Here is a 12,928-nt window from a genome sequence, read left to right as displayed (position 1 = left end):
TTACAAACAGAAATGTTTATTTCCATTCACAATCCAACCAGACCACACATTTCAATTTTGCCAATTTTCTTTTAAAACATGAGCAACCGAAGCAAGTTGTGCATTTAAATGATGTTAGAATGTGTCATCATACATGCTGCATTAAATAAATGAATAAAAACGCGGTTAGAAAAGAAACATAAATAACAAGGTCAAATGTAACATTTTTAGGCCTTCATTTAAAATTGCTCACAAAATATACTAAGGCCGATATCTGAAAGCAAGTTGCAGCTGACAAAATAAACCGCATCTGAATGGATCTTATGATTCAAAATGCCACTATAAACTCATATCGGGGCCCTTTAATGGTGATACAGTACGATTTATCTAGAACCACTGCAAAATTAGTTCCTTAAACAGTTTTCTTTTGTTTTCAGAATAAATACCTACACATTCTTCAACGAAGAGACATTTACTGAATATGTTTAAATGAGTTTAGTTTATGCCTAAAACAAGTAGAAAAAATTAACAGAATTATTTTTATCCAGTCGATTTTCTTTATCATGTTTTAAGCATAAACTCTTAATTTTTATGAATTTTTCAGAAAACAAGATTTTATGTTATCAAAAAGTAATTGTGGATTTTTAGACATTTGCAAAGGCAAAAAGACAAAAATATGTTTATTTTTGCAGTGACCTACTTCCCTAAGAGCTTCATGTCTATGTCATCACTAAACGAAACTAAAACAGGACCATTAAAACTGTTAATATCTACAAAAACATTAAAAAGGATTAAAACAGAATGGGGTTAACTTCAACTATACATTATTGCTAAATACTGAATCGGCACGTTTTACAAAAAAAAGTGTAATAATAATAAAAAAAATGCAGATATATTTGGCTATTTTTTTGCCTGATGGTGTTGATGAATATGGTCCCTGTGTGAATGCGGTCTATTCCAGTTCCACTTCAAGAAAGCACACAAGAGGGACAAACAGGATAGATGTGCACTATGAAAACATTCTCTCTGGCTCGGTGTATATCAGGGGTTAAAGTTCCTCTTCTTCATCATCCTGAGAACTAGGCCACGGTTCTAGATCATGGCTCGGAAAGCGAAGGATAACGCAGCTCCCAGAGCCAAGCCAAGAGAGAGGAAGAAGGCCATGATGGCCCCTGCGGTTTCTGCTTCATGTTGAGACACTTTCCTGTGGGACAAACATAAAACATCAGAGATGTCAGTGTTTAATGTGAACAGAAAAGATTCAACTAACATTGCACTTGAAGAGCTAATGGCATTTCTTTGTTTTACAAGCTGCACAGATTGAGACTGATATTAGGTCTATTTTCCGCACGCATGTTGATGATGTTCTGTACGTACTTTGGTCCGAAGCACATGCAGAGGCTGGCCAGGTATCCATTGCTGAAGGAGAAGAGGATCATGAAGATGATGTACCAGGCATCATGACCGAACACCACGGGCAGGAAGACTCTGGGCTGAACGTTACAGAGCATGAAGAGAGGAACGAACACCAAGCGTGCGATGACCAGGACGGGCAGCCAGATGCTGTCTTTACCGGGCTGAGTAGAGAACAGAGAGCACACAAACATTCATCATCATCATCATCTTCAGAACAAACCAAATCGGAGAAATGCATTACATTTTATGTATCAAGACACCATTCAGTTCATATAAATACTGTATTGGTGATAGCTTAGCATATTAATTACTAAAATAACTCCAATTCAAACTGAAATTTAAAAAAATGAAACTATTGCTAAAGAGAAATATTTAAAGTTATTTAAAATGATGAACAAAAAAAAAATTACTGAGCCAATTAACAACTATTTGCCAATTAACAACTATTTTTAACTGTCAATTTCAAAATGTATAATTTTTTATTTTAACATTTTCAGGGAAAACTATATTGTTGGTTTAATGTACTATTTTTTATTAAAACGATTACATGGTTTTAATTGCAGGAATAAAAAGATATAAATATTAGATAAAAAAAAAAAGTACTAAAAATCCTCAAATTCAAAACTGAAATAAAATAAAACATTATTGCCAGAGAGAAATATTTAAATTAGTAATTTAAAACTGTAAATTACACATTAACTGAAGTTAAAAATGAAAATAAAAGCCAATTCAAAGTGAATTAATTACTAAACACTGAAAATAATGTTTAATTAAATGTCACATTATTAATAAATCATTAATATTATTTGAACTTTTCAAATCTATTATTAATTTAAATAATATCATTTAAAATTAAATATTTATTTAAAATATTTGGTAACACAGAAAAAGGTTTAATTTGTTAAACCAAACTTTCAAAAATAATTTTCCCAATCATTTTTAATTTCAACATTTATTAAAGCAAAACAAGACATAATATAAATAATGGCATATTATAAACGTTCTCTTAACATCAGAAGTTTTTTATATTATTTTCTCATTATATCCACTACCAAGTTCCATCAGGACGGCTCTGGCCATTATCAAACCCATGCTGGTCGACCCAATGCTTAAGCAGTGCATGAGAAAGACAGAAGAACAGGCATTTATCATTCAGTACATTCTGAGGTCAAGTGAGCGTCCGTGTGAAAGTGGCCTTTCTCCTAAAATACTCCAAACCCACAGCAATACTAAGTCTAAATCGGGCTAATTTACAGCTACTGCCTGGACGAGACATCTTCAGTTCATTTCCTACCCTCCTCGTGTACCTCAGTACATGCTGATCTACAGCAGTCATAATTTCAACCATGATGCTCAGCTCTTGCTCAACCAATGCACACTCATTTCATTCGCTCGTGTTATTAAAGACAGGTTTTCAGAGTGATGGGGTCTGCTCCACTGAGCTCTTCCTTGATCACTTCAGCAGTTTTCCCTGTAAGTGAGTTTGACGTTTTATAGGAGGAAGTCACACAGCAGGCTGAGTTCCTAGTAAAAGTTTTCTGTGTTGACTTACACTTGTAAGTCGGGAGAGGAAAACACAGAGCTCAAAACAGATCAACTCTTGTTCAGACCATACAAATATAACTAAAGCAGCGATGACTAAACTAAAAGATTCTGCTTTAACCATATTTTTTATTCGTTTAGACAATTCAACAGAGGTCCTAAGAATGCTTTACTTTTATGCTGCAAGGGAAAATACAGCCAAGTATCATAAGTGAAAGGACACTCCATATTTCTCAAAGATTGCACCAATTGGTAGCATAAATATACGAAATACAAATGGGCCGAGAATTGAGCCCTGTGGCACCCCACAAGCAATTGGGTTTGAGGACGAACTATGTTGGTGAACGGAAACTTTAAAACCTCGGTTTTAAAAAGATTTTAACTATTTCACCTATCACCTATTTTATAACACCTATTGATCAGTTTTTTAACCAAAGCATGAAGGTATGATAAGAGTAGTCATGAAAATAGTAGTGTACAAGAAACAGACTGAAATTGCAACAAATGGGCAAGATTTTTGGGGAATAACATTTTAGTCTGTTCCACACACAAAGCCATCATGTTATTCAGAAGACCACTTTTAATGGTGCGTTTTGTCCTTTTTGAGCTTGAATGCCTGTGCTGACGGCATGGAAAGAGCAACTTGTTCCACATAACAAACGAAATCACATGAGTTCATAAAAACATCAAGTTTTCATTTCTGGCTGAACTGCTCTTTCAAATGATGTAGGACTTTCCAGAGAAACTTGCCAACAGTGTTTTCCCTGCTCTGCTCTTTGTAGCTCGGTTCTGTTCAGCAAGATCACACTTTAACAGGAACTCCACAAAAACCAAGAGGGGACGGTCAAATAAAAAAGCAGATGCTCCATCTGGTTCGAGCTCTAATAAAGCATTTGCAGCACGTGTTTGAAGAGTCTGCGTCTGAGCCAGATTATCATACACACGTACCCACATACACACAGCAGTCAGGCTCCTGCCAGCCCAGTCCATCATGTTGAACAGGAGGAAGCAGGACACTGGGATGAAATACTTATCTGTGAAAGAGACAGAGGAGTTGTGACACGACTGCTCTCAGTGGCAGAGAATACAAATAGGAACATTGATATAGTGACATGCAAACACACTCACGCCAACCGTTCTTCTCGTCAGCAACAGTGGTCTTGACATCAACAGTGACAGCTGGGAAGACGCCAATGGTGATTGTGAAAACAAAGCACACGGAAAGAGCCATCACCCAGATCTAAGACAGGAGATCAAACAGTACAAGTCTTATTAGAAACAGACTTCCTGGCTCTTTAGAGACTTTATGATGCATCACTATTTTTGTTAGTTTTGTGGGCAGCTGGTTGGTGTTGTTACCTGTTTGAAGATGCCAAACACTGACACAGCGGGTTTGTTCTCTTCTTCAGTCAGGCTCAGGACCGGCCTCTTCTCTGCTTGATCTTCTAGAAGCCAGGAACACAAAAACAAGTTTCTCTTTACAGGGAAAAACGGATGATATGAGTCAGACACAATTCCATACTTATGTATGTGTCATTTAGCAGCATTAAAGTCTATGAATAAAACACTAACAAAACAAAATACAATATATAAAATATTGTAACAAGACTTTTAAGACAAAACTCTCTAAATATAAAGCGTAAATATTTAAGGTACAGTCCATTTTAATGCAAAATAAGATCAAATAAGAAAATGTAAAATAAGATAAAAAAAAAAATAAAAAAAAGTTTTTTCCTTTTTTTTTTTTTAAAGAGCACTAGTGTCCCAAAGTCAAAATATTTAGATTCCTCCATTAAATATACATATATATATACACTGAAATAAAAAAAAAGTTTTTAAAATTAAACAATTATAAATTAAATTATGTAATACAATAAAATTAAAATAAAAAACAAATTACAAAAATTATACACATTTTAATAAATGTAAAATAAGATCGAAACAAAAATCAAGAAGTGTTCCAAGGTCAAAATATTTAGATGTACGGTACAAAAATTTTTAAATTACAAAATAAAATAAAATAAAAAATCTATAAATTGAAATAAAAATATGAAACAATTATACATTGAAATAATTTTGAAATACAATATAATTACAATTAAAATAAATTATAAAAATGATATAAATTGAAATAAATGTGCCTGTTATTTAGACAGGACTCAAGTGCACTAGTGTTCCTACGCTAAAATATTTAGGAGGTAAAATAAAATCGCCTGAAGCACAAATAAATTACCTCAAAATCTAGACTAGATACGTCTGTTTGTTGTCTGAATATTAATACAGTTTCTTGAGAATTGGTAACCTTCAGAGGGCACCATCTCTATGACCTGATTTATACTGCATTCACAAACTTCTGCATGCTTTCTCGGTTTGTGTGATATGAAGTCAGATGAAAAGCAGCCATTCACAGTGTGAAACCTAACCTGACTAAAAGTTGGATGCATTGGTGGTAACTGTTTTTTTTGTTATTCCAGTGGTCTCATACATTCATTCATGAGCATTAGATGATATCAGATGTTTAAAGAAACATTTCTGATAAACGCTGGACATTACCTTGTTTCAGCAAATCCATCTTGTTTTCCTCATCAGAGTTGGATCTGGAGCCATTGCTCTCAGAATAATACTGGAAAAACTCCTGCAGAACAAATACTTGGAGTTTTTAACATGTATACGTCAAAACATGATTCTCAGCATTGACTAGAGGAAATGAAACGCAGATGTGAGTTTACATCATACCATTTTAGGCAGAGCGAAGTAAGAAACGATGGCCACTAGAATAACCACACAGGCAGTGATGAAGTAACCGAAGGCACTGTCCTGCAGCTCTGAGCCCGCTGGAAAAGACAACAAGACCTGAAACTAAACGGTCATGTCTGCTAAATAAAAAAGGATGCTTCAAAACACAGATTTAGCCATTCAGAAGTGCTCAAGGAAGTCAATGTTTTTTGACATATAAACACACATTATCACTTATCAACTAGTTCTGCATTTAATTCTGATATGAAACATGTTTGAATTGATCCAGTGCAATTTTAGTGTTTTTATACTATTATATTACTATTATATTACTGTATTAATATTTTTTGCATTTTAATGTTAGTAATATAATGTGCATTTGTGTGCACAATAGTTTTATTAGTTTTAGTTAAAAAAAATGTTTTTCCTTATCTTTATTTCAGCTTTAGTACTTTAATTTATGCATATTTTATTTCATTTAGTTCCCAAGGTTATATTTCCAATTTTATGTGACGTGATAATTTCAGCTTTGAACATATCTGAATCTACTTGAAATCTTTTGGTTCAGCATTATTTTAGCCTTTTTTATAACCTAAAGTATTTATTAATATAAACTTTTTTTTTTAATTAGTTTGATTAAAATTGTTATATTTGTTTGTCCTTTATATTTGTTTTATAAAGAATATTTCTATTTAGCTTTATTTTTATTTTATTTTTGGTGCTTCAACTTATTTTAAAAGAGTTTTTTCAGTTTAAGGTTTGTATCTTATAGTAATTGTTATTTTTATTTTAGCTTTAAACATCTACTTTGAATCAGTTTTATCAGGTGTTAAGTATTATTTATATCCAATTCTAATATTATTCAATAATTAATTTATTTTGTGTTCAAGTAAAATTGTTCTGCGTTTGTCATTTGTATTTTTATAGCTTTTTGTATTATAATTGGCTTTTTAAATATTTTTGTTTGGCATCAATTTAATTTGATTTCAGCTTTTTTTATTCCATTTAGCTAACAATAACAAAGCTGGTTTGGAATTTTCCACATTCCAGTTCCTCCGATTTGGAAAAGAAGAAAATGTCAAAAGATGAACACATACAGGCGAGTGCACAGATCATGGAGAAGGCTGCAAATGCCCCTGCCAGGCCCTGTCCGCTCATGATGGGTGTGGTGTAGGATGCTGGGAGCATCCCAGCCAAACCAAACAGACTCCCCTGAAGAATCGCCCCGAACGCTGCAGAAAGAGACATAACGATGGTTAAGATTAGAGATAAATGCACACAGAAACAAGTAAAAGGTCATGATAACACATTTCTGAGAGTTCACTGCTGTAAGATCTTGTCTTTCAAGTAGGACCTCCCCCAGCTTGGTTCTCCAAACATGCTGTGTAATAATATCAGCACCAAAGGATGTGTGTGAACTAGGGATGCACCGATAGGATTTTTGGGGCAGATACCGATATTACCAACCACTTATTGGCCGATACCTATATTTGTCACTTCCTCAAATTTTGGCATTAAAATAACATTTAACATTCAGCAAGCCAACATAAATACAACAGAACAAAGATAGATATTAAATAAACAGTGCATTTTGGGTAAGTTTAACAGTTTTCAGGTACAGAAATAAAATAAACAAATTTAACACTTCACTGTTTAAATTAAATACATATTGTAACAGATTGTATTATGATTAATCTTCTAATTAGTTTTTGTATACATTTAAACTATTATAAGTTTGTATGAGATTAGAGCTGAAACAACGAATCGATTTAATCGATTAAAATCGATTATTAAAATAGTTGTCAACTAATTTAGTAATCGATTCGTCGCTAAATAAATTTTATTTGCCATAAGCGGCTCATTTCGTGCATATTTCAAATCTGCGGTGACCAAAGTGTGGCAGTAATGAGCCACCGGAGGTTTTACTCAGCCAGTACAGCAGGTGAAGTAGCGAATAGCCAATAGCTGGCCTCGTTTTATGTCACGTGCTTCCCAAACAGCGTCTCTGCAGCATTCAGCGGGAAGTGGGAGTACTTTACTTTGAGCCTTTAAAATGAAGAGTAACCTGTAAACTCTGCACTGTTTAATGGGCCGTTCACATATCGTGTCTTTTGCGTGCTCAAGTTCGTTATTTCCTATGTAGGCGCGCAGTATGCACTCTCATAATGGAAGCGACGCGGTCGCGACACGCACGCGGTGCGATGCGCCCGTTTTTCCAGGCGCGTCCACACCGCATCCATTTATCCTTTGCTGAAATTTCCTGAAACGTCATGGAGAGAGCACGTCATTGTTGCTTAGCAAAGGCAGACGCCTCAGGGGCGCTTCTGCCCGATCGCTTTGGAAAGAAGGAGAAAGCGGCGCGACTAGCGTTTTCCACGCGTTTTTAGGTGCGATATGTGAACGGCCCATAAGAATTTTATTTGTGCAGATTCTCTAGTACAAGGTTGTTTGCAAATGTTTAGTCGTAAAAGCTGATAACATTGCTTTTTAACAGTTAACATTTAAAGCTTTACAAAATGTTATGTGATCAGTTTGTCGTTTACCAGTTCATAATTCAGACTTGCAGCCTAATTATGACTGAATGAGAGAGGTAAATGTTTGAGTATATTTAAAATGCACTTCTTTTCTAAGTATTCACTGCTCTTTTTCACACAGCAGGTTTTTTGTGTGTGTCCCAATTTTTTTTTTCTGGACAACCTTCTGATGGATTTTACTTTAAATTGTGAGTTCCATTCAGGTTTCATGCCATTGGCACTTTTTTTCGAAGGATTGTTTACAATTTCAGAGCATAAGCTATAAAGCTTTTTCCCAGTAAATAATAAAATACAATGCACTGCAATTTTATTCTGTTTTATCCTTATACTTCGTGAAAATATTTTCTCAAAGATTCCTTAAGCTTTGTTTGGGATGTTAAACTACTTTAGGAGCTCTAAGGACTGCCATGGTGAAAACAATATTTGAAATCTCCTTGTGAATTTTGCTAGAGTATGGATCAGTGTTTTGATTGCAGAAGAGTTCGACAAAGGATTACTAACATAATAAAACAACTCCAGGTATATTTTTGATGAGGATATGACAATGCAAAATGGTTAAAATCTCTTAAAAATCTATGCTGAATGATAAAGACCCTTTATTAATAATTTACTTGGGGAAAAAATGGAAAAAACTAAAATATAAGTACATAAACCGATTAATCGATTAATCGTAAAAATAATCGACAGATTAATCGATTATCAAAATAATCGTTAGTTGCAGCCCTATATGAGATCTCCTTTACTAAGGCAGGACTCTTATTTTGACGGGTTTTCTAGTCTACAAAGTTTTATGGGTAATGAAAGCATGCAGTTCCTCGGATTTAAAGTTTGTCAGTTTATTAAGCAACCCCCGAAAAGGCATGAGATCTGTATTTATTTGTCAGTTGTAATAATGTTTGTTTTTTTTTTTTTTTATTCACTGTGTGTTGATGATAATGCAACTGAGAGTGAAAAAGATGCAATAAACTTAATAAAATAACAGTAACGTTTTGGTTATCATTCAGATGAGATCCGCTACACTTATGAAAGTTCCAAAAGTTATTTAGTCAAGAATAGTGTGCAATCTTTTGTTATTTGATTAGCATTAAAGTGCAGACAGCATAACTAGGATTGTACAACAGACATTATACATCTCAGTGCCTTCACTTCACGCATTTAATTAATAAACCATTCGTTTGTTATATCATCTTTTTTCTTTATAAAGCCGATATGTTGATGGTTGTAAATTTAGGGGAAAAAATCGTCCGATAAATATCGGCAGCCAATATATCGGTGCATCCCTAGTGTGAATTCAGGCCATCTTTTACTCATTATGAACTCAAACCAAACCTATTGACCCGACCCAGAGGAGAGAAAAACTACAGAGAAGAGCACGACATTGAGGTCAAGAGGCCTGGAATAGACTAGCTGCAGATGATGATACTCACAGTTGATGCAGATGATTTTGATCATAGTGAAGGCAAAGAACGGCAGGGGCTCCATCTCCACCTTCACCAGCACAGCTGTGATGAGAAACACCACTAAAATGACAGAGAGACTGCCTGAGATCCTCAGCTTCTGAGGAATCCTGGGAACAAATGACACAAGATCAGCTCTCCTGAGATAATGTTCAGACAGCAGCTAATATTGAGATTCATGCAAAGCTACACAATACCTCTGCATTATCATTCCAGCTCATTTCCCACATTTTAGAAGTCAACAAAGTTTAGTCCAACTCATCAATTAAACCGTAGTTTCGTAAAGTAGACAATTAATATTTTTGATATAGATTTATATACGAGGCAGTATTTGTGGATTTAAAACAGATTTAATTGCAATTAATCTCAAACCTATTTTTCATAAACAATATTGTATTTGCTCCGGTATGAATTATATTACAGTAATTCTATTTTTAATTTAATATATCCCTATCATGCATGAGTTCATGCATACATTTATTTTTTTTATACAATATATAATATACATTAAATAATTACATTTAAAAAGGTCTGTAAAATAACTAGATTAAATACATTTATAATTTAAAAAATATATAATCATAGACTTATCGTCATTAGAATTTTTTAAAAACATTATGAAACAATAATAGTAATTGCTTCTAGTTTCTCTCTATCATTGAACAAGGTTTAGCTTCCATAATCAGGTTTCAACTGAGCCATCACATTTTCAAAGAGTCTTTTAAGTCTAATATCAGCCAGAACAGAATTTCACTGAGCTTCAATGTCCAGTCGGGTGTTTAATGAAGCCATATTTAATCTTTTAAATGTATGTGTTAATTATGTGGGGCTTTAATCTATACATGTTTCTCATATGAAACACAGCGGTTGCTCTCACCGCTGATGAATGAAGGAGTTGAGGCAGGTGAAAATCAGCAGCGGCACCATGGCACACAGCGTCATCACGTTGTTGAACTTTGACTCCAGGACACTACGTCCAGGATCATCCTCCGTACCATTGACTGTCAGATTATTTACTCCGTTTATCTGTGGGTCCTTCAGACGCTTGGTAAAGTACTGCAGAATAATAAGAATACAATGAAAGTTATGTTACTATATCTTTAAAAATAACTCAACTTGTGTTTCAAAGATTATACAAAGCCTTATGGGTTGAGGAAAAACATGCAGATGAGTAAATGATGATATAAATTCAGTAAATTGTGTTCTTTTTTTCTTCTACTGGGGCCTGTTCTTCGTACGTCGCTAACTCAGTTAGCTGGATTTGAATGTTGACGATTTGGCGTGATCTTGGATCATTCGGTTCTTCGAAGCTCATCCCGGAGCTGCTGTCATAGCAACAGGTCCGTAAGCTTAAACCTGCTCGGGAGCAGCTTATTTCATGTAAACAGGATTAGATCGCTTCTTTTCAACCAGAACTGATACTCAAAAAATGTCTGCTACCACCGCTACTTTATTACAAGAGTAATGATTAAAATAATAATCATTAAAAAATTTTTTTTTAAATAATATAAAATGTTGTGTAGTCCATAACAGCCTACTATAGACACAGCCAGTTTTACTCACTGAAATATTTATTTGTCATAAAAGTATTACTTCATAATTGTATTAGAGTCTTACACACATGCTATACAGACAATAGAGTCGTGCATTATTTTGAGTGATGACTGCTATTATAAGAGTGGCTTGATGGAGCGCAGGAGATGCAGATAACATGATATTGACCCTTAAGAAACTTTCATTAATGCGGTCACGTAACAAATCTGTCCAAATATAAAATGAAATGAATAGATAATTTCTACATTGATATAAAAATGTAAAGACTGCACAACTATTATAAATAATTGGGAATCATGAAAAAAATTCTAATAAAATAAAAACCATGTATCTATTATCTGTTTCATGTATCTATTATAACATTTATGTAGTTTTGTTTGCTTGGCTGTTTCCTTATAAAAGTCCAGAAATTTGTCAAGTTTTACGTCAGGTGTCGTTTTAAATTATATGACGTCATTACATTGCCGTCTTGCCACCAGCCAATCGCTGCACTGCTGATCATGGTTTCGAGTATCGATACATATCCCCTTTAAAGACAACACATGAACGCGCAATTATCTCAGATAACTCAATCCAGCGATACTAATCATACACAACAGGTGTGTTCGAAGAACCCAATTAGCCGGATCAGGATTAGCACGATGATATCATCTTGGATGTGTCATTTGATTTCGGATGTAATAAGCGACGTATGAGGAACAGGCCCCTGATTCTGGTTTTGGTAACACTTTATAATAACTACACACTATTAATCATTAAATAAGCATTAGTAAACAGATAATTCATAATTTATAAAGCATTAATAGACAGTAATAATCAGTTTATAAATACAGATATAAATGCTTTATTCTTGATTTAAAAGCATATCTATAATGTGTAATTTCATACTTTATTCATGATCAATTTGTCATTTCTCAATGAAGTATAGCATTATTTACAAACCAGTTATTTAGGAGTTGCCAGTGATTCATAAGATCACAAGAAATGTAGTAAATTCAGGTAGTTATAAAGCATTTAGTAGTGGTCAGTTAACTATTTATGTGAGCTCATCTAAAGTGAGTCTAGTTATGCCTTGTAAAGCATTTATAAAGGATGTTTAAAGGCTCAGTTATCTTCTAAACAAAAAACAGAAACAAACACCACACAGTAATACAGAACATAGAAATATTAACAGCCTTTAAATCTCATTTGTAAAAGCTTTACAAGGCATAAATAGTCCTCACTTTAGATGAGCTCACAAAAATAGTTAACTAACAAACCATTTATTAACACTATAAGTAACTATTATTACATGTCTGAATAAAAAGATGTATGAATGCACATTTAAATAGTTTATTAATCATTTACTTACAATTTCTAAGTGATCTTATGAACCACTGACAACTCCTTAATAACTGGTGTGTAAATAATGCTATACTTAATTTAGAAATGATAAACTGATCATTAGTAAAGTATGAAAAAACAATTATTAAACACATTATAGATATGCTTTTAAATCAGGTATAAAACATTTATATCTGTATTTATAAACTGCTTATAAATGTCTATTAATGCTTTATAAATGATGAATTAACTGTTTCCTAATGCTTAACTAATGATTAATAGCATGCAGTTATTATAAAGTGTTACCGTGGTTTTTACTAAATAAACATAAGATTGATATTCTGTCATTTTTTTTATGCTAATAACAATATAGATAAAAGGTTTTCA

At 33.6% G+C, this 12,928-nt stretch overlaps 1 protein-coding gene across 4 annotated transcripts in view; it reads right to left on the bottom strand.

The window, feature by feature from the left end:
- Positions 1-12,928, bottom strand: part of slc29a1a (solute carrier family 29 member 1a) — a 34,370-nt gene continuing 21,442 nt past the window's right edge. For 3 of the 4 annotated variants that reach the window (XM_052572871.1, XM_052572872.1, XM_052572870.1), the window contains 10 exons: positions 10,542-10,720; positions 9,635-9,774; positions 6,771-6,905; positions 5,674-5,771; positions 5,491-5,572; positions 4,297-4,382; positions 4,066-4,177; positions 3,886-3,971; positions 1,357-1,556; positions 1-1,183 (listed from right to left, as the gene is read on the bottom strand). In XM_052572871.1, the coding sequence (XP_052428831.1) occupies positions 1,072-1,183; positions 1,357-1,556; positions 3,886-3,971; positions 4,066-4,177; positions 4,297-4,382; positions 5,491-5,572; positions 5,674-5,771; positions 6,771-6,905; positions 9,635-9,774; positions 10,542-10,720 (1,230 nt within the window). In that variant the 3' untranslated portion in view covers positions 1-1,071. The remainder of the gene's footprint in view (positions 1,184-1,356; positions 1,557-3,885; positions 3,972-4,065; positions 4,178-4,296; positions 4,383-5,490; positions 5,573-5,673; positions 5,772-6,770; positions 6,906-9,634; positions 9,775-10,541; positions 10,721-12,928) is intronic. The other variant, XM_052572873.1, reaches the window with a different exon arrangement.

The sequence above is a fragment of the Carassius gibelio genome, chromosome B13, assembly GCF_023724105.1.
Source record: "Carassius gibelio isolate Cgi1373 ecotype wild population from Czech Republic chromosome B13, carGib1.2-hapl.c, whole genome shotgun sequence".
Taxonomy (NCBI): Eukaryota; Metazoa; Chordata; class Actinopteri; order Cypriniformes; family Cyprinidae; genus Carassius; species Carassius gibelio.
The sequence above is the reverse complement of the archived record's forward strand: the minus strand, read 5'-3'. Positions and strand labels throughout refer to the sequence as shown.